This window comes from Terrapene carolina, unplaced genomic scaffold, assembly GCF_002925995.2.
Source record: "Terrapene carolina triunguis isolate 2854851 unplaced genomic scaffold, T_m_triunguis-2.0 Scaffold68, whole genome shotgun sequence".
NCBI classification, from domain to species: Eukaryota; Metazoa; Chordata; order Testudines; family Emydidae; genus Terrapene; species Terrapene triunguis.
The window spans coordinates 18326059-18351714 of NW_020664419.1; the positions used below are offsets into that span (position 1 = coordinate 18326059).

General features: G+C 42.7%; 1 protein-coding gene across 1 annotated transcript in view; it reads left to right on the plus strand.

Annotated features, from left to right (window-relative positions):
* MAGI2 (membrane associated guanylate kinase, WW and PDZ domain containing 2) overlaps nucleotides 1–25656 on the plus strand; it is a 1103226-nt gene that overhangs the window by 655490 nt on the left and 422080 nt on the right. Inside the window, exon 3 of the mRNA XM_029910860.1 lies at nucleotides 2007–2126. Within this exon, the coding sequence (XP_029766720.1) occupies nucleotides 2007–2126 (120 nt within the window). The remainder of the gene's footprint in view (nucleotides 1–2006; nucleotides 2127–25656) is intronic.

The following is a 25656-nucleotide window of genomic DNA, read 5'->3' on the forward strand; positions in this document are numbered from 1 at the left end:
ATAATAGCCATATCAGGTACAGGGGGATCTCACACATGTGTAGACAGAGTTGTGGGGAGCAGGTAATAGCCCGTATGTTCAGAATGGAGATTGCACAAGTCGATCTGTATCTGGAGCAGGTATTCTGACCGATCTGGGGAAGGTGGATTAGGTAGAGTTGGTGTATTTAGCCAATAGTTGACTCAGATGAGCACAGTGTCTTATGTGGACCATATATGAAGGATAATGGCTCTGATGTTATGGTCTTTGGTCCATATGATGAGAGAGGGGAAGGGTTCGGTCTCTAGCATCCAATTTAGGGGTTTGATTCAGAGTTTATAAGCCATTACATAGATTTTTCTGTGAGATAATAGAGATTTGTGGTCTAACCGTGAAACTTAAATAGGGAATGGTGATCAGAGATTGTAATCAGGATAGAGACAAGAGGGGAAATTAAGCCTGTTGTTGGAACTCAGAAGAGTAATCCCAGAAATTCTGATAAATTTTCTCGACTTTCAAAATTTTTTTTTTTTTGCTAAGTTGACACCGAATTGCCTAGCTTTAGATATTTTTTTGTGTGTGTGTAAAAAATAGCATTTTTATTAGGGTTTGGGGTTTTTTAAAATAGATAATCTCTTTATAACCTTAACTATATCTTTTCTAGTATTTTTGTCTGATAATTGTCTTCTTTGCAATTAATGAACTAAAACTTCCTACGTGTTGTATTATGTGCTTCCCAATGCTATGACTAAGTACAGCACAACCTCAATGCACCAAAAATTCCTTATTCAAAGCAGGGTCATGACTCCTTGTTGTTATCCCTATATTAAGTCTCTGAGCATCCCTAGTCTAACCTGGATTTTTTCAGAGCATGAGCAGACTCAGAATGATATTAGGCACAGGTGTCCATGAGCATTGCATGATTGGGCAGTGTTTTGTGCAGTTAATAAAAAGTGCTACATTTTCTCTCCTGACAAACCTGACTCCTGAGTGCTTATTAAACTTTCCTCTGTGGAGCTCAGGAGCTGCATAGATGTGTTCCAATGGTTTTCATCACTTATCACAAAGTCTAGTATCTTGGGCGAACGTGCAGAGCTCCCAGGAGTCAGTTTTTCCACAGTGAATAACTTCAGAATTGTCCATCCAACATACTTATGTATACCCTGTGTGCCAGTTTTTTAGAATTGGGATTCCCCCTTACCTCGGTCCACCCCCAAAATTGAAATCTTGTTTTAAAAAAAAAAGATAGCAGTTGTTTTAAAAGATTCAGATCTCTAAACACCTTGTGTGATCCACTTCAAACAACTCAAAAATTATCACCTAACGAGATCACACGTACAAAATGTTAAACCAAAAAGAGTTTTCTTTTTGAAAGTTGAGGTTGCAGGGGGATCAAAATCAGACTTATAAAGGAAAAGTGTCTTAAGTTGTTAGTTGCGGAGCCACTACCATGGCTCCACTGTAAAAATATATTTTTAATATTTATCCATAAAGTTGATCACACAGATTACAATCCTGACATGAAATGCTCTAAGAAAAAAATTGTAGAGAGCAGAGGCAGACTTTGATACATTAAAATAACTGTTTGGGTTTTTCTAAAACCGCAGAAAATGTGGTAGTCATAAATAAAAAAAGACTAATTTTACATATGAATTCCTGATCTCAGTGGTGACCTCAATAAGCACAGCAGAATTATACTTTTTTATTAGCTAGAGGTATGTAAACTGGAACCTAAGAAAATCTGGCCCAGAATCCCAAATGGCTCTCGCACACCTCCACCAGTGTCCATGTTTACATTGAAAATCCAGGTAGTCAGAGTTATACAGTTTTGCAAATAACATGGGAAAGAAAGATGCACTCTATAGTACAAACATTTAATTTACCACCCTATAATTTTCTCAAACCATACAATAGGACTAGCACAGTGCAAGTATTAATGAAGGCTGTGGAGTACTTTTCAGATATCAAATATCAGTTAATATATGCTTGATAACGATCATTTTGATGGCTTTCTCTGTTATTATTAGGCACCACAAGGCCACATAAGGAGGGGGAGGTCCCGGGTGTGGACTATATTTTCATCACTGTTGAAGATTTTATGGAACTGGAGAAAAGTGGTGCTCTCTTAGAAAGTGGAACATATGAAGGTAAGTACATTTTTATTGCTAAATCTGTTTTATGTTTTCTTTATGTTTTTTCCGATGTAACAGAATTGCATTAGGACATCCCATTACAAATGTATCATTGCTACATTTATCTGAAACTTATGAGGAGCCAGATGGCAATTGTGAAAATATTTTCATATGAAAAAGCTAAAATGCAGATGGGTTCATTGTAATTTTAATAATCACTCTAGCTAAGAGAGACACTGAGAGCAAAACTAACACTAAGTATTCATATAAATTGTCATGCAGCCCAACAGGATAATACTCTGAAGTTTTATAAAAGAAACATTAATTCCTTATGCCAAGTACCTGAGGCAATGTAGATGAAGTTCAAACAAATAATTGCTTATTTAGCACATTTACAGGACAAAGCAAAGTCTTCAATGAGAAAACAGTTGTAGGGCTGGACACTTCTCCCCTGCTTATACAATATTGATGGTCCTATAAATATCAGTGTTCATTGGATGCTGAGACAGCACTTTTTAAGTAAGGCAGGAAGGCTTTGTAATATCATGTCTCTTGGGCTTTGTAAAGTTACTTAAAAGAATTCATTAATTTATGTATCTGTCAAATACATAGGGATTTTCAGTGATTGCTGTGTTAGAAAATGTCTGTTTAAGGGGAGAAGAGCTAGCAACTTAATGCAGAGCAATGTTCCCAGAGGGGCATGGTTGATTCATCTGATTTCAAATGTGTTCCAAAACATACCCATCCTAAAAGCTAAACTCTTGTGAATCGGTCAGTTGCCGGAACAGTAATGAAACCAAAAAAAAACCTCACTAAAAAGTAATAAATGTTTGTTTTAAACAGAAGTATTTAAAAATAAAAGTGAAAGGATCAATATTTGTATTTCAGCTATCTTCAATAGTGATTGTAACATTAAAAACATACCATATTTCTGATTGAAAATATGGCCCACTCCTGCAGGGAGCTCTGTATGGGCTAGGGTGACCAGACGTTCCGATTTTATAGGGACAGTCCCGATTTTGGGGTCTTTTGCTTATATAGGCTCCTATTACCCTCCCTCCCCACTCCCTGTCCTGATTTTTCACATTTGCTGTCTGGTCACCCTTGTGTGGACAGATCCAGTTGCAGGATATGGCCCCATATTTGTACCATGTGATAAGAATATCAATGATTACTTTTATCCTGACTTTGTTCCAATCAGGAAAAACATCTCAAGATAAATAAAGAGCTGTTCACACCAAAGAAAATCATTAGCTCTATTATAAAGAGCATGAAGGAAAGTAATTCTTTCTCACCTAATTAGCACAAAGTACCCATTGAAAAGTAAATAAATTTTCATAAAGGTCTAGATCAATACACAAATTATAGCAAAGAAGAGTTCCCATTAAAGGAAGACAAATAACTGGAAAAATGCATCTCTTTCCCTCTCCTCTCTTTTTCACTGTGTGACATTAAGGGAGAAACTTGCATAACCAATAACAGAAAGGTAAGGTAATACTGCAGTGTTACATTCATCAGACCTTCATTGAATGTTGAGCCATCTCTGCTGGTCTCTTTATGTTAATTTAGGTTTTGAAGCTTGAATTAAAGCTACATACGTTTTGAACAGGTCTGTCATTGCTTGACAATGTAATTTCATTAGTTTGTAGCAACATTGTAGAAGTTGACCTGCTAGTTCAAATTAAATCATAAGATTTTTGCTTTCCTTGAGGGATACAGAGAAGTGTCTTTTAATACCAGCTATCAGAAGCTGAGTGGACAGCAACGTGAAATGTTCTGAATTTGTTGGTTGGGAAGCACTGCATGAATGTACCAGTCTGCTGAGACTCTAGCTGGATAAGGGCCCAAAGCAAGGCAGCACAATGTCCGATACATCACTCCCTGATTGGTTTTGGCAGTCTTGGCATTTGCCAAAGACAAACCAAAATAAACCCATAAGACTTATCTCTGTACAAATCCTGTCCCTGTTGCACAGGCCTCCCATTATGATGTGTGTCATGGAAACTAGACAAATAATGTGCTGGAAAGTACGCCTGGCTTACAGATGGACATTGTTGCATTCTCCTTTGAGTGCTTGTCCGTATGTACATTCCACTTATGGTGTTCATGCACCTTGTGACCCCTGAGATTGGAGTCTTTTTGGCCAGCAGTACTCATAAGACATTATGCATTTTTCAATCCTCATGTTCCACAGCAAGGACACATAAGGCCAAGGTATGCCAGCCCCCATTCAGTTCCTCTCACAGCTTAGAGACGGAGCTCTGACTAGTCAAGAGACTGCCAACCTTTCTACTGTAGTTGATAGCTTAATTGTTTTACAGTTTAGTTTATAGTTCATAGTTATTAATTATTTTTGTTTGGTTGCCTGTAGCTTTACTTCTTAGAGTTCTGCTCACCACTGGTATGGTGCTGTCCAGTACTCCTGGATTCAAACATTGCCCCTCTGACATGGGTGCCGATTGCAAAAAATAGTGTGTGCTTAGCACCAACTAGCAGCCCCGCTGATCAGCTCCTCCCCCACGCTCCCAGCGCCATCTGCCTGCCAGGAGGGGAGGAGTGGGTGTAGGAAGAGGCAGAGTGAGGGTGGGGCATGCTCAGGGGAGGGGGCAGAATGCTCAGGAAGAGGCGGGGCAGGGTGAGGCCTTGAGGGAACAGGTGGAGTGGGGGCGGGGCCTGAGGCAGAGTAGGGGGTCGAGCATCCCCGGAGAAATTAGAAAGTCGGCACCTCTGGTCATGCGAGGGAGATATCCAAGCTTCAGAGTCCAATCTCCAGCCCGAGCTGCTATGTCTATGCAGCTATTTTTAGCGTAGTAGCACCCTGTCCTCTTCGTCCCCTGACCCATGGCCCCAAACTTTATTATAACGGTTTCCAAGATCCATTAAAAATAATGGCTGAGGCCCTCCACATCCCTCTTGAGGAGGTAAAGGTATAGAGACACAGGTTAGTGAACATACTTTCGGCCTCCTCATCAGGAAAGATAACACTCCGTATCAATGGGAATATCATGGATCCTTGCAGATTCCTGTGGCAGACACCTGCTTCAGCACTGCCTACCTCTCACAAGGCATATAGAAAATACCAAGTGCCTCTCAAGGGTGTGAAATTTTTTACGTGCACCCTACCTCATCCTGCCTTGTGGTCACAGTGATGAATGAAAAGGCAAAACAATTCAGGTCCACACCAAAAAAGAGAGAGCCAAAAAGACTAGATTTATTTGGCTGGAAATCCTACTCCTCAGCGAGCCTGCATTTTTGCATGGCCAATTATCAGGCCATATTGGCCAGGTATGACTTCCACATACATGAAAGACCGTTTGCCTTTGTGGATAAGCTGCCCAATCAGATTTGTGAGGACTTCACATCACTAGTCAATGCTAATGACCAGGATAAGTCTCCAAGCAGCACTTGATGCAGTGGATACAGTTGCCAGATCAATGGCAACTGTTGTCATTACAAGAGGGACATCATCAGGGATCAGGATTCCCCAGGAAGTGGCTGATTTATTATTATTTATATCACAGGAGTGACCGAAGGTTCCATTTTAGGATACATTGAGCTAGGTGATATACACGCAAATGACTTGACATGCTTCTTAGTGACAGTTGCCTGCAAATTTCCTCTTGTGGGGAAAGCAGCATAGCACAGTGTTGAGAATGTCAGCATTATCTTATGTTGCACTATCTCCAGAGGTCCCTGCCCCAAATAATTTACAATCTAAAAGTGCCATTTTCTTCCGACTGTCGGGGGTTTTGAAATAGACTCCAAGGTGTGTCAGGAAAATTGGATGTTTTTGACTTGTTCACCATTGAGGCTTTGCCTCTTACTTCTGTCTGTCACTCTTGTGACAACAGCAAATTGCCAGAGAGTTCCATATTTTTTCAATAATTCTGTGTTTAAAACTATACAGTTTTCCATTTTTCACAAATCTGATAAAAACATGATTTGTGTTTAGTTTTCATTTTTCTGCACTTTTGCCAAATAGTGTGACTATTTTTGCTCACTTTTATTTGTGTTCTCCTGAGCTCCTGCTGAAAAGACCTTGCCATCTCTGTATTTGTGGATTCTTTTAAAACAGTGAAAATGCTTGAACTGCTGCTGCAAATATTGTGGCAAAACACAGGAGTTCAGTCTCCAGGGCTGTACATGTGGCAGAAGAAAGAAAAGGCCTGCTCTTGCTCCTCTTGAAGTCAATGACAAAACTCCCATTGACTTTAGTAAGAGAATTAGTGGGCCCAAGTGTGTAATAATGCTTCCATGAAATCCAGCAGAGCATTATCTGTATATATAGATTCATAGATTCTAGGACTGGAAGGGACCTCGAGAGGTCATCGAGTCCAGTCCCCTGCCCGCATGGCAGGACCAAATACTGTCTAGACCATCCCTGATAGACATTTATCTAACCTACTGTTAAATATCTCCAGAGATGGAGATTCCACAACCTCCCTAGGCAATTTATTCCAGTGTTTAACCACCCTGACAGTTAGGAACTTTTTCCTAATGTCCAACCTAGACCTCCCTTGCTGCAGTTTAAGCCCATTGCTTCTTGTTCTATCCTTAGAGGCTAAGGTGAACAAGTTTTCTCCCTCCTCCTTATGACACCCTTTTAGATACCTGAAAACTGCTATCATGTCCCCTCTCAGTCTTCTCTTTTCCAAACTAAACAAACCCAATTCTTTCAGCCTTCCTTCATAGGTCATGTTCTCAAGACCTTTAATCATTCTTGTTGCTCTTCTCTGGACCTTTTCTAATTTCTCCACATCTTTCTTGAAATGCGGTGCCCAAAACTGGACACAATACTCCAGCTGAGGCCTAACTAGAGCAGAGTAGAGCGGAAGAATGACTTATCGTGTCTTGCTCACAACACACCTGTTAATACATCCCAGAATCATGTTTGCTTTTTTTGCAACAGCATCACACTGTTGACTCATATTTAGCTTGTGGTCCACTATAACCCCTATATCCCTTTCTGCCGTACTCCTTCCTAGACAGTCTCTTCCCATTCTGTATGTGTGAAACTGATTTTTTCTTCCTAAGTGGAGCACTTTGCATTTGTCTTTGTTAAACTTCTTCCTGTTTACCTCAGACCATTTCTCCAATTTGTCCAGATCATTTTGAATTATGACCCTGTCCTCCAAAGCAGTTGCAATCCCTCCCAGTTTGGTATCATCCGCAAACTTAATAAGCGTACTTTCTATGCCAATATCTAAGTCGTTAATGAAGATATTGAACAGAGCCGGTCCCAAAACAGACCCCTGTGGAACCCCACTCGTTATGCCTTTCCAGCAGGATTGGGAACCATTAATAACAACTCTCTGAGTACGGTTATCCAGCCAGTTATGCACCCACCTTATAGTAGCCCCATCTAAGTTGTATTTGCCTAGTTTATCGATAAGAATACCATGCGAGACCGTATCAAATGCCTTACTAAAGTCTAGGTATACCACATCCACAGCTTCTCCCTTATCCACAAGACTCGTTATTCTATTGAAGAAAGCTATCAGATTGGTTTGACATGATTTGTTCTTTACAAATCCATGCTGGCTGTTCCCTATCACCTTACCACCTTCCAAGTGTTTGCAGATGATTTCCTTAATTACTTGCTCCATTATCTTCCCTGGCACAGAAGTTAAACTAACTGGTCTGTAGTTTCCTGGGTTGTTTTTATTTCCCTTTTTATAGATGGGCACTATATTTGCCCTTTTCCAGTCTTCTGGAATCTCTCCCGTCTCCCATGATTTTCCAAAGATAATAGCTCGAGGCTCAGATACCTCCTCTATTAGCTCCTTGAGTATTCTAGGATGCATTTCATCAGGCCCTGGTGACTTGCAGGCATCTAACTTTTCTAAGTGATTTTTAACTTGTTCTTTTTTTATTTTATCTGCTAAACCTACCCCCTTCCCATTAGCATTCACTATGTTAGGCATTCCTTCAGACTTCTCGGTGAAGACCGAAACAAAGAAGTCATTAAGCATCTCTGCCATTTCCAAGTTTCCTGTTACTGTTTCTCCCTCTTCACTAAGCAGTGGGCCTACCCTGTCTTTGGTCTTCCTCTTGCTTCTAATGTATTGATAAAAAGTCTTCTTGTTTCCCTTTATTCCCGTAGCTAGTTTGAGCTCATTTTGTGCCTTTGCCTTTCTAATCTTGCCCCTGCATTCCTGTGTTGTTTGCCTATATTCATCCTTTGTAATCTGTCCTAGTTTCCATTTTTTATATGACTCCTTTTTATTTTTTAGATCATGCAAGATCTCGTGGTTAAGCCAAGGTGGTCTTTTGCCACATTTTCTATCTTTCCTAACCAGTGGAATAGCTTGCTTTTGGGCCCTTAATAGTGTCCCTTTGAAAAACTGCCAACTCTCCTCAGTTGTTTTTCCCCTCAGTCTTGATTCCCATGGGACCTTACCTATCAGCTCTCTGAGCTTACCAAAATCCGCCTTCCTGAAATCCATTGTCTCTATTTTGCTGTTCTCCCTTCTACCCTTCCTTAGAATTGCAAACTCTATGATTTCATGATCACTTTCTCCCAAGCTGCCTTCTACTTTCAAATTCTCAACGAGTTCCTCCCTATTTGTTAAAATCAAGTCTAGAACAGCTTCCCCCCTAGTAGCTTTTTCAACCTTCTGAAATAAAAAGTTGTCTGCAATGCAGTCCAAGAATTTGTTGGATAGTCTGTGCCCCGCTGTGTTATTTTCCCAACCTATATCCGGATAGTTGAAGTCCCCCATCACCACCAAATCTTGGGCTTTGGATGATTTTGTTAGTTGTTTAAAAAAAGCCTCATCCACCTCTTCCACCTGGTTAGGTGGCCTGTAGTAGACTCCTAGCATGACATCACCCGTGTTTTTTACCCCTTTTAGCCTAACCCAGAGACTCTCAACACTTCCATCTCCTATGTCCATCTCTACCTCAGTCCAAGTGTGTACATTTTTAATATATAAGGCAACACCTCCTCCCTTTTTCCCCTGTCTATCCTTCCTGAGCAAGCTGTATCCATCCACACCAACATTCCAATCATGTGTATTATCCCACCAAGTTTCAGTGATGCCAACAATGTCATAGTTGTATTTATTTATTAGCACTTCCAGTTCTTCCTGCTTATTACCCATACTTCTCTCATTTGTATATAGGCATCTAAGATACTGGTTTGATCTTTCCTCCCAGTTTTGTCCTGACCCTCCTTTCTCTCTGCCAATATAGCCCACACTCCCTCTCGTTTCCAACCCATCTCCCAGGTCTCCATGTTCCCCACTTACCTGCTGGCTTTGCTCACCTGTCCCCGTCGAACCTAGTTTAAAGCCCTCCTCACTAGGTTAGCCAGTCTGTGTCCAAATAGGGTCTTTCCCCTCCTCGAAAGGTGAACGCCATCTCTGCTTAGCAGTCCTTCCTCAAATAGCATATGTAAGTGAACTGCTTCTTTCTTTTCCTGCAATACATCAGCAAATGTATGTTATGGTCTTTTTATAGTTAACAGACTTTTATTGGCAATAATGGGCCAAATCCAGAATGCTTTACTTTGTTTTTCTTAGACAAAACTCCTATTGACTTTATTGAGTAAAGGACTTCAGTATTTGGCTAGCACAGTATGAGATACTAAACATCATATATATCAGGGAAAAATATAGTTTATACTCAGGTAACATAGTGAGGTAAAATAATAGTACTATAATGGATGGCTAGTGTGTATGTATATGTATCATTGCCTTATACTGTATAGAATTGGAACTATTCAGCTGTGTGTCATAGGCCCCATATTGCTGTAACACTGAAGGAGACCTTCCAGTTCAGGTGGCAGGCTACTGTGCTTTTTGAGCAAGATCTGAGTTCTAGTTCTACTTTTTGAGTGAAGTTCCAGGCCATGGCATGTTGAAAAATGGCAGCCATGGATTCATAGATGATCACAGACTTCATATCAATAAATTACAAAGCAAAGGGTTAAGCATTGCAGATTGGTAAACAAGACAACATCTGTGTTTATTCTCTCCCCACCCCGTTTAAATGGAAAGGCTTGGCTCAGTACACTTTCATCTCTGACCTGTCAAGACCTGTTCAGAGACTTAATTTGTGGATAACTGACTTGATAGACCTTTCTGCCTCCATATGTCAACGAAACTTTGTAGTCCGTATACTAAGTCCATGGAATGAAAATCCTTATGAAATGTATGTTCAGAAAAGTGTTAATGTGCATAAATAGAAATGTAATAACTTTTTCTAAAACACAAATGCATTTTAACACATTGCATTTAGACTGTTGTTGCTTGTAAAACATAATTATAAAATATAAAGAATATTGAAGGATTTGAAGAACAGTGTATATAATGGACAGAATGGCATTTTTAAAAAAATAGCATACGTGAGAGCAGTATTAGAAACAACAAATATTGTCAGGATAGGGATATTTGCTCTAAATATGGCTTGCAGAGAATATGCACAGGTATAAATACCCATTACAAATATCTTATACATAGAAAATAGATGTTGATGGTGTGGAGCAGCACTGTAAATACAAGCATAGAAAAGCTTGTTCAGAGCTATAAAAGGATGTGAAAAACATGACAAAAACGTTGATAAATCAAGTATGTTAAATTAACATAGCATTCCAAGGCGGCCTTTACCGGCTGGCACCCTCTTGTGGCTCTATGGAGTGCTACACCAAGTCTGACAGCTTCTCCCCTTCCTGCTATCAATCATTTAGTTCTGTGTCTATTGATTTCTTGTTATGACCCCAGCCCCCTGGCCAGGCCCTTATTAGTTTCTGCCCTTTTGAGGTAGTAAAGATTCAGGAGTGCCATGACCCTGGCAAAGGATGGACAATTCCAGGCCCCTGTGTGAAGCAGATAGAACCAGTTCCTCCCAGTCCCTTGCTGTTCCCTGAGCTGCTTCCCACCTCGCCTCCTCTCTAGGCTTTCCCCAGATTCTCCTTCTGGACAGTAGACTTCGGTGGCAGCTCCTTGACAGTCTGCTCAAGGGTTCTCCTTTCTTGGCAGCTACCCAGGAGCGCCACCAGCTTTTCTGCTGCCCTAGGCGGCGGAAGGTCCCGCCCCGAAATGCCGCCCCCCACAGAGGCGGCGGAAGGTCCCGCCGCCGAAATACCGCCTCGGTCGCCTAATGGGTTGCGCCGGCCCTGCAGCCACCCCACCCCTGTGCCAGGCAGCCCTTTCCTCTTTACAGCTGTTTTGAAGCCACCAATCAACCCCAGCTGAGCAGACAGGCAGTTTTCTTATTAACCCTTTAGTTGCCATTATGCACAGGAAAAGTCTCCGACTTAATTCTGTGAGGAATAATCAATTTATCTGTGCCACAGAAATCCACTCTTTATCATTTGGTGGGTTCTTTAAATTGTGCAAAACTCTCCTACATAGTAAAATATTCAGAGACTAACTGAAATTGCTTACCCATTCCCAACACCGCTACATGTAGATTAAAATCCTGGCCTCATTGAAGTCAGCAGCAAAATTCTGATTGATTTAAATGAGGTCAGGATTTCACCCCTACTATTCTACTATTTGGGTAATGTACGGCAGTAGAATAAACATTAGAATTTCCCTTTTAACTCAGAACTCTTGAATTAAGGAATATACTTTAAATAAGATGACTGTGTATTTCCTTCAAGATGTTCTTTGTGCCCATATCCTTCGATGAAATCCTGGTTTGCCATGTTTTCCCTCTATTTGAGGACACTATAATTTTCAGTTGTTTTACAAATGATTACATAAGGTGATGGCTGGCATCTTTTCATTTGTAAATACTATGGAAGCAACATTGTTATTATATAGCCCTAGGGAATGTGGGAAGTGGGAGGATGGGGTGGTCATGCTGCCTCTCCCCTTTCCAGTTCCCAGTTGTGATTCATCTTCTGCAGAGGCATTATTCAGCGCTACATCTTCAGCCTTTTCACCATCCATACAGCTTTAATGTTAGCATGACTTTTAAATCCGAATGATGGATAATTCCTGTAGTAGTTTTGGGCCGAGGTGCGGCCCTCAGCGGGGCTGTGGGGTATCCCACCGCCTTGCTCTGGTCCGGCGGCAGTCGGGGACCGCAGACCCACGGTTAGGGGCTCAGACCCGTAAGCAGGGGCTGAGCCAAGAGGTCCGAACGCAGGCCCTTAAGCAAGGGCTGAGGCAAAGTCTATAGCAGCCCAGGCCTTAAGTCAGGGCAGGGCAGTAATCAAATAGTCAATCAGAGGCCCAGGCCCTTAAGCAGGGGCTGGGTCAGTAGCAGATAGTCAATCAGAGGCCCAGCCTCTCTAGGCCAGGGAAAAAGGGGGAGTCTGCCACCCAAGGAGTGGGTGGCAGGGGGGATGCAGGCCCTCCCACTCCACTGCGTCCCAGCCCGGGGCCCTAGCAGCGGCGGAAACTCGCTGCTGTCAGTGGGGATCCTGGCCGCAACACACTGACATCGGCACTGGCAGTGCAGCAGCCAGACTGGGGTCGGCTGCCCCCGGGCTACTTCCACACTCCCCCTCTTATGGTACCTGGGCCGTCCTAGTGCTCTCGATCAGCATCGGCTCCTCAGGGTACCGGGCGAAGGGCAGACTCGGCTCCTCCTCGGGGTAGCTGGCACGGGGCAGGCTTGGCTCCTCCTCGGGGTAGCGGGCGAGAGGTAGGCTCGGCTCCTCCTCGGGGTAGTTGGCACGGGGCAGACTTGGCTCCTCCTCGGGGTAGCTGGCATGGGGCAGGCTTGGCCAATCCTCCTCAGGGTAGCGGGCGAGGGGTAGGCTCGGCAAGCCTGGTAAGTCAGCAGGCCGGTCGCGGACTGCAGCTGTCTCCCAAGCGGGAGCTCGGCCAGAGACGTCTGCTCTCTCCGCCAGCGTGGGCTCCACTGAGCTCTCCAAGCGGGCTTTTATACTTCTGGGTCAGCACTGTGACCTCTGAGGGGCAGGCACCGGACCCGGTGGCTCCGCCCACATCGGTATTAGGGGAGGTTCGGCCCTCAGTGGGGCTGTGGGGTATCCCACCGCCTCGCTACAATTCCATGTAAGCATTAGTTTATTTATTATTGCATTGTAATGATTATCATTATTATATTAATAATTAGCAAGCTCCTAAGCCCCTTATTCAATTTTTAAATAGTGGAGTTAGAAATGCAAGTTTTGGCCCAGTGATTGTATTTCTATAATGCTGCCTCCTGCCAAAGCACTTGGAATGCTGTACAAAAGAAATGAAACAAATACAGTGTAATAAAATGCCACCCTCTTAAACAAACACATAGAAGCAAGTGAAAGGGCCCAATTTTAAAAGGGGAGTAAATGGATTGAAAGGGTATGGATATAGCTACTAATACAGTGATAATAATGATCATTCTAAAACCATCTTTTTATAAGTGAAGTGTTTTTAAAAGCAGGGAGGAAATGAAATTAGACAGACTGCAGCGGAGAGTGAGGTCCACGCTGAAAGGGCCCCCCCAAAGCAAAATTGTGATGGTCACTTTTCAGACCCAGCAGTTTATAAGCCTGGATAACTACTAAAAGGGTGAAGGAGCAGGTCTTAAATGTAGCCAGGAAATTATGGCCTGATTGAGCTCTCTCACTAGTTTTACACCAGTGTAGTTCTATTGGCTTCAATGGCATTGCTATTGATTTACACACAAGTGGAAGTGAGAGCAGAATCAGGCCCTTGTCTTTCAATATTGCAGAACTTTAAACATGAAGGGCTAGGGATTGTTTAAAAAAAAAAAAAAAGCAAGAAGTAGAACCTTCAGAAATGGAAATGTTGAAATGCTCCACAATGTAACACCAGGTCCATCTCAATGGATGTACTGAAGATTATAAGGAACTCTCTTCTGCTTCTTACTTAATGAACTGAAAGGCATCAATCTGTGCCCTTGTTTTGTTTTTTGGTTCAATGCACTGATGTTTACTAGGGCAAGGAGTAGGTGAGGAATTACAGTTTAATAAACACAATTCCTGTGTCCTCCCCCTCCCCCCCTCCCCCGCTTCCTTATCCTCCAAAAGAAAAGAGAAAACAAGGCTTTTCTTTAGTTGTGCTATTCAGACATAAAATGTGACTTTCACAAGTAACTTCTGCAGAATAGTTTTCAACTTCTGAAATGTAAAGATGGTGTGACAGATGTCCCCATCCTGTCGGATCTGAATTTTACCTGCTGGATAAATATTGATGATTTTAATAATTGGCGTTCTGTCTCTGTACAGCTTAACAATGAATTTCTCTGTCTTGAACTATGCTGCATGAAAAGAGCTGACGGCAATTCGTTTGGTGTTGAAATAGTACCTTTCGTAGTAGGTAGTGTCACGAGTGCTACTGAGGATTGGGCAGTGGATTTGTATACAAAACATGAGTAAAAGGGCAGCACTTCTTTGGGGAGAAACCTGTGTGTGAAAGGGCCCACTGGAGTCAAAGAATGTGGGCCAAGTAGCAGTGAGAAGGAAGTGAGAAGCTGATCATTGATACAGAGTGGGGAGAGTATAACCCCAATGTCCATGTACGTTTGTAATAGAAATAAAAGTTATTTTTGACATCCGGAATGGAATGAATGACACCAGGGAAATTCAGACACACCTCCACATGAAGCAGGGCTTAACACACTGACAAACTCTTGAAGATCTTCCTTTTGAGGAGAATGGCCTTTATATGACACACACACATACACCAAGGCCAGTCCCAAGGCACATTTTGTAGCAGTTTCAGGGCTGCTTTATATTGTAGCAGCTGATAATTGCCCCAGAGAATATCAGCCAGATGTAGAACTCCCTGGCCCTCATCCCTTTCCCTGACTATGCCCAGCTGGATTCTGCAGTATGGACGGGTCCTTGAGTGGTATAGAACTACAGCAGCAGGGCTTCCTATGCTGCACCATTTATACCCAGCTGCTCAAACAGCCCCTTCAGCTGTTGGCAGCCAGTGTAAATTATAACAGCCTTCAGGATCCTTTAATTTATGCCAGTGACTAGATCAATACCCAGAGGGTCCCAATATCTGCAGGAGTCCAAAAGTGGCTTAAAGCCACTAGTTATGCCCTCTTTCTTGAGTTGTACAGAGCACTTCTCAGCTCAGCCCCAGATCTGACCCATTGCCAAAATTCTGGGCAGTCATTACCGGAAAGATACTGACAAACTGAAGGAGTTCGGAGAATGGCAACAAAAAGTATCAGTCAGTGTAGGGATTGATTTAGCTTGTTTAAGCACTGATTGAGAAGTATAATATAATTAAAGTGTGCAAACCCCTAAGACGGAGCAAAAATATTTAGGGTCGCCGAACTATATAACTAGGAGAACTGGGAAGATAGTAACAAAGGGGAAAGATTAGGTTTAATATTAGGTTATATTTTCTGACAATGAGTTGAATTAAACTATGGAACAACGTTGCAAGGGAAAGGATCAACATTTGTTCACTCCCAAGTTAAAAGTAGAGTAGGCAATGCATTAATAAGTTATTGTAGAGAACTTTGCGGCACTGGCAGATGAATTAACTGAAAGCATCTATTAAGTGTTATCTATTTCTAATTGCTCCCAAACTTAAATCCTGAGTGACAAATTACAACCAGAATTTATTATTATACAACTAGATTATAAACCTTTAATACTAGGCATTTCAGATGTGAATGCTGACATAACTTCAACTATCATGTGAATGCTGCCACTTTAATTCAAAATTATGGTAGTTATTTAAGCCAAATTAGAAAACAAAAGCACTCATTCCCTTACTCTGTGTAGAATTGAGCCCAATAGGGAACATGGGATATTGCTCTGACAACACCTGGGGCCTATTTCTTTTCCTGTTTATACTGAACTAATTCAGGAGTAAGTCAATTTCAAGTTAATGGAATTGCACTAGTGTGAAACCAGTATAAGGTTTTTTGATATAACTTTAGTTTTTTGGAGGGGCATAAACTCTCTTGCATCCACACATACAAGTTCTTTTTTCAGTTTATCTGGTGGTTTATCCCACTAAATTTAATTAATCCTCTTTGGAAGTGATGGAACGTCCATATTCCGGAATGAGTTATACCAGTTTAAAGACTGTGTGGATGCATACCTATTTCAAATTAGCTATGCCACTTCAGGCAGTCCTCCACTACTACCACTTCACACCTGGACTAGTGTGTCTGTTTCCCTGTGTGACCTCTACTGCTCTGGGATCATCGTGACTGGATGTCACCTCCCTGCCTAAATGCTGGCACACAACCAGGTGTACTCCTTTGTTCACGTTCCTAGAGTCCATCATAACATTTGTGCTGCACTTCTGCGTGGTCCTGCCAAGTGGTTCTGAACTTCCTTGCCCTCTGGGGAGAAGAGCACATCCAGTCTCATCTTAACAGGAGTACAATGCACAGCAGTGCAAAGATTTATAACCAGCCAACAGAAAAAATGCAGAAATGGTATTCCTGGACACAACCCAGTGCTGTACAAAGGGACTCCAACACAAACACAATAACATGAAGGACAAAACCAAGACCTCAGGTAATTCTCTCAGTACCTGCTCTTCCTATGTGGAGCTGGATTGGGTCCTCGGGCATGGGCTTCAGCATGCTGAAGAGATCTTGACTGGTCAGGGTCTAGGGTCACTTGGGTGCCTTCCAAATGGGTCAAATAGTCCAGCATATACCATGGTTCAGTGGAGGCCTCCTTGGCAAAAACAAACAAACAAACAAAAACCGGTTCCATTCCTCATAATAACCTTATACTGACATAATTAATTCTGAAATAGTTATGTCACTTCTAACGCAGATTAATTTAAGCAGGACAAGACTCCAGATAAACCGGAAAAAAAGACCTTTTGTGTGTGGATTCTAGGCAGTTTATGCCAAAACCCTTTCCTGTGTAGACAAGCCCCTTACACTGGTTCCATACCAATGCAATTCCATTAAATCCAAATTAACTCTTGATTTAATCTAGTGTAAACAAGACAAAAATAGGCCTTTGAGTATTATTTTGGCCACGTGAGGGCTCCCATTTATTTCTAATAAAGCAACAGAATTGCAATCAAAACTGCAAGGACAAATGTGCTAATAGAATACAATGACTCGATGCTCCCCTGTGTTAAGGCCACTTTACATCATGCTGCCAGAGCACAACAACACTAAAGATGGTATAGTTAGGTGAAGGAGGGTTGTGCCAGTATAGCAGGATCCTCCAGTAATGTCAAACCAGTGCAAAGGCTCTTACGTACACTGACCAGTGCTGATGTATCAGACAGCCCTTGCATCCCCAGTGATTCCTGTCTGCCATATGCCCCTTTGGGGCTGTGGATAGCTGGCAAAATGTAGAGCAACCTCTAGGCAGTAGGAAGTTCCACTGAGGGACACATATCTGGCTGAGGATGAGGAGAATGCAAAGGTAACAAAGAGCTAGCTTAGTACTCCCTGACTTGTACTGTGCACCTGGTTAGCTGTAACCAAGGTTCATGGGCAAAGTCTATAATCAATCTGAAAGCATCCTTTAGTTCGTTTAGTTAATGATCTGGATGATGGGATGGATTGCAGCCTCAGCATGTTCACAGATGACACTAAGCTGCGGGGAGAGGTAGATACGCTGGAGGATAGGGTTAGGGTCCAGAGTGACCTAGACAAATTGGAGGATTGGGCCAAAAGAAATCTGATGAGGTTCAACAAGGACAAGTGCAGAGTCCTGCATTTAGGATGGAAGATTCACATGCACTGCTACAGGCTGAGGACCGACTGGCTAAGCAGCAGTTCTGCAGAAAAGGACCTGGGGATTACAGTGGACGAGAAGCTGTATCTGAGTCAACGGTGTGCCCTTGTCGCCAAGAAGGCTAATAGCATATTAGGCTACATTAGTAGGAGCATTGCCAGCAGATTGAGGGAAGTTATTATTACCCTCTATTCGGCACTGGTGAGGCCACATCTGGAGTATTATGTCCTGTTTTGTCCCCCCTCCCCCACTACAGAAAGGATGTGGACACAATGATTAGGGGGCTGGGGCACATGACTTATGAGGAGAGGCTGAGGGAACTGGGTTTATTTGGTCTGCAGAAGAGACGACTGAGGGGAGATTTGATAGCAGCCTTCAACTACCTGAAGGGGGATTCCATACCTTCTATGATTCATTCACACTGAGCTCTGTAGTGAGAAATATAAGACGACTCAGGAACTGAGAGTCTGGTCCAAATCAAGCTGCCACATCTCCCCCCACCCTTTCTCAGTTACTGATGGTGTGCATACAGATAAGGGACACCAAATACGGATAGTCTCCATGCAGTTGTGCCCTACAGTGGCTTGAATCCGAAGATGGAGGACTATTGGATCTGTGGACCCCTACCACACACATTCATATCCCATGGGGCAACAGTCGTGCTCCAGCTGCAGGCATTTACACGGAGTGTGCTCTCAGGAGTGGATTTGGCCCAAAGCATCTGCCTTATATTTACAGAATGTTGAAATCCTGGTAAGGTGGCTTTAGATGTTAACTATTAGCTTTTTCCATCAGTGCTATTGCAGATTGATTAATTCTTACTAGTGTTTTAAAGTGATGAGAAGAGGATGAAAGGACAACTCTCTGATCAAAATGCACAGTAAAACTAGTTTAGAAATAGAATAGTTCAACCCCATGGAAGTGTGGGTCAAGTTTTACTGGTATGCTCTGGCTGCTTTGTGCTGCTCCAGTAAGGCAAAGCGTCCATCAACCTGCTAAACTGGGTGTGCATCACCGCTGGAGCACAGCTGTGTGTGTGACTCAGGCCCATGATAATTAAAAAAGGGTTTTTTTTTATAAAAGTAACCCTTTAAACAGCTCAGTTAAACATAGCAGCACTGCTAACTTTGCCCTCTCCTAGGATGCAAAAAGATCTTTGAACAGGGTTCAGGGAGCCAAATTGTCTCTATTTGTGTTATGCTAGATTTTAGCCATTTAAACAGCTACACGTTTCCTAACATGTCTCTTCTTTTAGGTATCACAAGTTCATATGGCTTAACCCTCCTTTTTCTAGCAGCCTTTTAACATCTCAAATGTTTTATATCAGATTAAATACCTAGAGTTCCGCCTTTTGGGATCTTTGAAATTTCTAGTGTAACAACAAAATAAAATGTTCACAAAGGCTTTATTTTTCAAAGACTGTACTGTATTTCTTGACACTTTCCAAGAAGAGAAGACAAAATATTTAATCTTCTGGGAATAACAACTGGCCAGAAAAGGACTGAGCAGGGGAAAGGAGGAGAGAGAGAAATGTAACTTTCTTGGAGAACTTTTACTGCTGAAAGTTCCACTCGGAACTTCTATCTGAGGAAACTTTAAACACAACATCTGCTATGGAATAATTTTATTTGTTATCAGGAGGTTTAGTACAGGTTCTGTTAAGGGGAAATATATGGAATTTTTTTTATAAAGTCTAAAGGGACCAACCAAAAGAATGCTCATTTACCTTATTCTCATTACAATAAGATAAGAAGATTATAGACCTAAGGGCCAGATGTTGCTTACTGCCACAAGAAGTCCCTTTGGAGTGAATTATTAAAGATTTTTTCTTACTGGTAAGAGTCAGATTATAACAGGCTCTTATGCAGAGGTGTGGGAGAAAGGTATAACAATCTTCCTCCACATTGCTCAGCCCATGCAAGGGCCTGTTGGAAATGCAGCCCCTCTGCCTAGGACAGGGGTGGGCAAACTTTTTGGCCCAAGGGCCACATCAGGGTTGCGCAACAGTATGGAGAGCCAGGTAGGGAAGGCTGTGCCTCCCCAAACAGCCTGGCCACCACCCCCTATCCGCCCCCTCCCACTTCCTGCCCCCTGACTGCCCCCCTCAGAACCCTCAACCCATCCAACCCCGCTGCTCCTTGTCCCCTGACCGCCCCCTTCCGGGACCCCCACCCCCTATCCAACCCCCCCGCTCCCTGTCCATATCCCCGCCCCTGATAACCCCCCTCCCCGAGACTCCCACCCCCTATCCAACCGCCCTCTGCTCCTCGTCCCCTGACACCCCCTCCCGGGTCCCCCTGCCCCTAACTGCCCCCCGGGATCCCACCCCCTTATCCAACCCCCCCTGCTCCCTGTCCCCTGACTGCCCTCCTGACCCCTATCCACATCCCCGCCCCCTGACAGGCGCCCCCGGGACTCCCACTCCCAACCCTGACCCCTGTTCCCCATCCCCTGACCGCCCCTCCAGAACCTCCACCCCATCCAACCGCCCCCGCCTCCCTGACTGCCCCCCAGGACCTCCCACTCCCTTACCCAACCTCCCCGCCCCCTTACCAGCATCAGGAGCTCGCAGCCACAACACCTGGCCAGAGCCAGCTGCACTCCCCATGTTACCCAACGGAAGCGGCGAGCCAGAGTACAGCCTGCACGGCGGCGTGGCTGCAGGGGAGGGGGGATAGTGGGGGAGGGGCCGGGGACTAGGCTCCCCAGCCAGGAGCTCAGAGGCCGGGCAAGATGGTCCCGCGGGCTGGATGTGGCCTGCAGGCCATAGTTTGCCTACATCTGGCCTAGGAGAACATAAGGAGTGTCCTTCTGGGACTATAGCCTGCACTATTGAAATCAGTGGGCACTTTGTATTGGCTTCAGATGGGCACAGGATCAGGCCCTTGGTGTGCTCCAGGGAAACAGAGTGCTTGAAAGGCTATGGTACCCTCCATACCTGCCTAGAGAGTGGGGTGTGCAAGACAAAGGAGATCCTCAGATGGGTTCAGCTATAACTAACATCCAGCTGAGCTGGCTCCTCGATGAGTCTCCATCCAGATCATAAAAAACAGGTCCATAACTGAGGGTCCTTTGAGCAAAGTTCTCTATGTTTAACCCTTTCTCTGGAGATTTTCATATGAAGTAATTATATCAGTAATCCCTAGCACACATTTCACTGCCACCTTTCCCATAGTATTATACTTTGAATACCAGTCCAGTTAATAGCAACAGCTTTTGGAAAGAAAAAGAAATGAAACCTCCCTCCTAGAGTGTTGGAAGAACCTTCTAATTTTGGATTCACTCTGCCTGTCCCCATGGGAAGGAGAGTGATGAAAGATCCCTCGATAGACAGAAATTCATATTCAAACTCTGACTGAATCAGCCATGAAGAATATTAAATAGGACAGATGGCATGAAGACATCTCCATGATTGTTGGCTCCATGATGTAGCTCAGCTAGAGAGAGAAAAGAAAGACCCATCAGGACAAAAGAGTTACCAGAGTAAACTCCCCTAGCCCCACTTCAACAGTCTGGGGAGTGAGTCCCCCTAGAATATCCACCAGAAGGAGAATGACCTCCCAGACATTAAGTAATGTTTTAATTAATTTTATTATGATTGCGTGTATGGAACCATAGATGTGTATGGAAACCGATAATGACAGAGTTTCCACCCTGAAGAACTTGCAATCTAGAAGTTAAAATAAGAAACCAGAGGAGAAGAGAACACAATAGGTTAGGTAGGGATGAGGACAAGTGCAAGGATGCTACATATAGAACAGCCAGTGCTTGTGCCTTTCACTGTCCTGGGGTTCTACACTCCTAGGCTCTAGGCAGCATGGTGTTAATAGGAAGATGAACAGATTCATAGAGTTCAAGATTCCATGAAGCGACCATTGTGATCATCTAGTCTGATCTCCTGTATGACATAGGCCATGGAACTTCCTCAAATAATTCCTAGAGCAAATCTTTTTGAAAAAATCCAATTTTGATTTTAAAATAGTCAGTTATGGAAAATCCACCATGACCCTTGGTAAATTGTTCCAATGGTTAATTACTCACCATTAAAAATGAATGCCTTATATCCAGTCTCAGTTTGTCTAGCTTTAGCTTCCAGCCAGTGGACCATGTTATACCTTTCTCTGCTAGATTGAAGAGCCCATTATTAAATATTTGTTCCTCATATAGATACTTACAGATTTTAATCAGGTCACCCCTTATCCTTCTTTCTGTTATGATAAATAGATTGAGTTCCTTGAGTCTATCACCATAAGCATGTTTTCTAATTCTTTAATTGATCTAATGACTCTTCTCTGAGCTCTCTCCAATTTATCAACATCCTTCTTGAATTGTGGGCACCAGAACTAGACACAGTATTCCAGCACTGGTTGCACTAGTTCCAAATATAGAGATAACCTCTCTACTTCTACTTGAGGATCACATTCGTTCTTTTGGCCACAGTGTCACCCTGGGAGCTCATGTTCAGCGGATTATCCAAATCTTTTTCAGAGCCACTGCTTCCCAGGAAAGAGTCCCCTATCCTGTAAGTATGGCCTACATTCTTTGCTCCTAGATGTATATATTTATATTCAGTTGTCTTAAAACTCATATTGTTTGCTTGCGCCCAGTTTACCAAACAATCCAGATTGCTCTGAATCACTTAGCTATCCCCTTTATTATTTATCACTCCCTAGTTTTTATGTCATCTGCCAGCTTTATCAGTGATGATTCCATGTTTTCTTCCACACCATTGATAAAAATGTTAAATGGTATAGAGCCAAGAACCGATCCCTGCGTGACCCCATTGGAAACACACCTGCTTGATGATGGTTCCCCATTTATAATTACAGGAAATTTGCAGGAAAAGGAACTTTGTATCATGGGATGATACAATTTACTGGACCTGTACCCCTCTCCTATCCATCTCCTACACAATGCCCACAGAAGTATGCAAGAAGGGTTCTGTAAGGAAGGAAAGGGGTTGGGTTGGTGTTATGCTATCCACTGATGTTTATCTTGAATAGATCAGTCTGCAGTGGAGCCAGCATCCATAATCTCCTGGCATTTATGCAGTCTGAAACTCTGCATACATTTATGTTGGATCAGACACTAATAATTTATTTTATTCTTAGAGTGTTTTCAACTCTTTGGCACGAGTGGTTTTGTCAGTGAATGATGTGGGAGGGGGGAAATGACTTGAGGCATGAAAAGATTAAAGGATAATGTCTTAGGGGAATCATTCATTTTTCTGACTGTTTCTTCAGAGCCTCATCTTATGTATATAGAATGTGTGTTTGGAGTATTTACCTTAACAGCACAGGGCTTGTAAAGTGCCTGTTTTTTATATAGTGTCTTGCTAGTGTGACAGCTAGTAAGAGCTCAAGAGACACTGTTTTTGAAGTATGGCACTCTGATTAGATAAGAGAGAGTCAGTGAGGAATCCACATTACATAGACGGTAAATTTTCCAAGAGCCATTTTTTTCTCAATGCAGCATTGTTCTCATGTGTTATTAATTAAATCCAGTATGTATTTAGCATACATACGTAAATACGTTTTTTAATTACTGGTTGTAACTTCCACTATTTTCAGCACTTCAGTCTCCTACCAGTTTGTCAATATTATCTTTATTTATAAAAAAGATTGGGTAACTGAAGTCGTGTATTTTTATAGCCTTCTGGTTGCAATTGACCTGTAATTTACAAAATAATTACTTTCCTTCGCCTGATTCTAAATGAGCTCGGTATTACTTTGAGTTGTGAGGTTCCAGTTACTTTTCAGGTAGTTAAAGAAAGAAAAGAAGTACAGGGCTAGATTCTCTAGTCTCTTGAGAGCAGTTTTGTGCCATTCTTGAAGCACTTGGATGGTAAATAAAGCAGAGCCACAGGACCCCTGCTGTGTTTAGTGCAGGAGGTGGATAGTATGCAGTGTTTGTAGCATGAGTACACACAACATGAGGTAAAAATACATACTGAGCAGCAGTTTGTTTTACTGACCACTTTCATCCTGTGCACTGACAGAGGCAGGGGTCCATCAGGAAAACTAGTATGTGATCATGTGGCTAAAAACCCACCCAAGGTTCCACAAGAGGCTGTATCAGAGCTGGGAATATACCCCAGGGGCAGCTGCACCCCCACTGACAGAGGAAAGTACAATCAATGAGGGTGGCTACAAACATAGGGGGAGTCTCCCATGGGAACAGCAAGGAATATTTTCACTCTTGTTCTCTGCTGGGTGTTATTTTAGTGGCGCGCAACTCTGAAATCCATCAGGAACTCAATAGGAGCACAACAAGTGGAAGCTGCACCCAGGATGCACTGATTTAGTGTTTCACTTGGCAGGCCTGTCCCTACTGTTGGCCAGTGCTATCGACTTCAGGATGTGTGATGACTTACTATGGGTCAGTGAGTAACCTGTCAGGCAGACATTTTGCTGATAGACATCCAGCACCAGAGTCTACTCTGGCTCAGCCTGGCATAGACTCTGAAGTGAAACTCTTCTCAGATCACCTGGCTCCAATCCTGTGTTTTAGCCATAAGACCATCCTTCCCATGTTAGGAATTTAACCATAGGAGTGTGTTTTACCGAATCAGTCAAGAATAGCCATGAGGAATACAGACTTCCTGTGTATTTGTCTGTGAGAGATGTAAAAAACTCTGTAATCTGTGGGCTTTTGTCAGAATTTGTTTAGAATACAATATTGCAATCAAAAAATGCCTCATTGATTTAAAAAGAATGCATGAATCTAATAGAAGATATATTCTTTTATTGTCAATCAGTAAAACAATTATAAAAGACAAGCACGGGCAGAATAAACTTCATACAACACAAATGGATAAACTGTAACTCATGGAGTTGTTCATTGTGTCCTATTGCTGCAAGCTGCTCAAATCAAGGTGGAACACCTCAGTCTAAGACTTGTGCTCTCAATAGGCTCTAGCTCTGTATTAAAGATGAGGGCAGCCAGAATTATAAACAAACTAAGTGTGGCTCTTGGGTTTCTGAAATCTGCCAATGAGGACTCAGTTGGGCAAATTTTGGAGGACTCGCTCATAAGATTTAACTTGTCTCTAATACTTCCCATCTTTCTGTTATTGCTAATTCTGCTTATTCCACATTGCTAAAAGGGGCAGCTATGTAAATTACTTAGAGAACTTAAGACAGACATTTGGAAATGAATACCGTGCTTCTAATTCATCCGTCATGTAAATCCATTCAATCCTGTTTAAATATACGATTACCATATCAAACACAGATTTATGTTGTGGAAAGGGAAATTTGTCATTTCTGGTTGATAATTCAGAATAACGTAGTAAATAAAGACAGAAACCTGAGAATAGTTCAGTTTGTTCATTATTTTTACCTATCTCATTTATGAATATTTATTATAAGCAAAAGTATTTTTCATTTATCAGGCACTTGAGGGGATGACTATTTGAATTATTCACAGAGTGTGATTATTTTTCTCTGCTTCCTTAATATAGAGGGAATTCAATTGAAATGGAATAGTAAAAATCAGAAATGGTTAGCATTAGGTCATTTAGACTATCTGGTTGCCAAGGAAGGAATGTTGCCTACAATATATGCAGGTGTCACAAGATTTGGTTGCGCGCCCCCTGTTGAACACTCATGAGACTGTTGTGAGGGGATCCAAATGCTGAATCCCTATGCCTTTAGCTTGTTGGGGTGGGGCAGAGTTTAGGCACTATCTCTGGCTTTGAGCCTCTAGACACACACTCCAGGTGTAGACTTTGCGTGTGACACCCCTCTTGGCAGTGGGAACCCTGTGGCCCAATTGCCTAGGCCTTGAAACTTCCCCAAGCCTCCCCAGCAGCTCTTGCACAGTCGTCAGAATCCCACTGAAGGTGTGAGCCTTCTGCTTTACAAAGAGATTCACCAAATTGTCACAGCAGGTGCTTTGTTTCGGTCTAATCTCAAGTGACCCATGTAGTGGGACTTC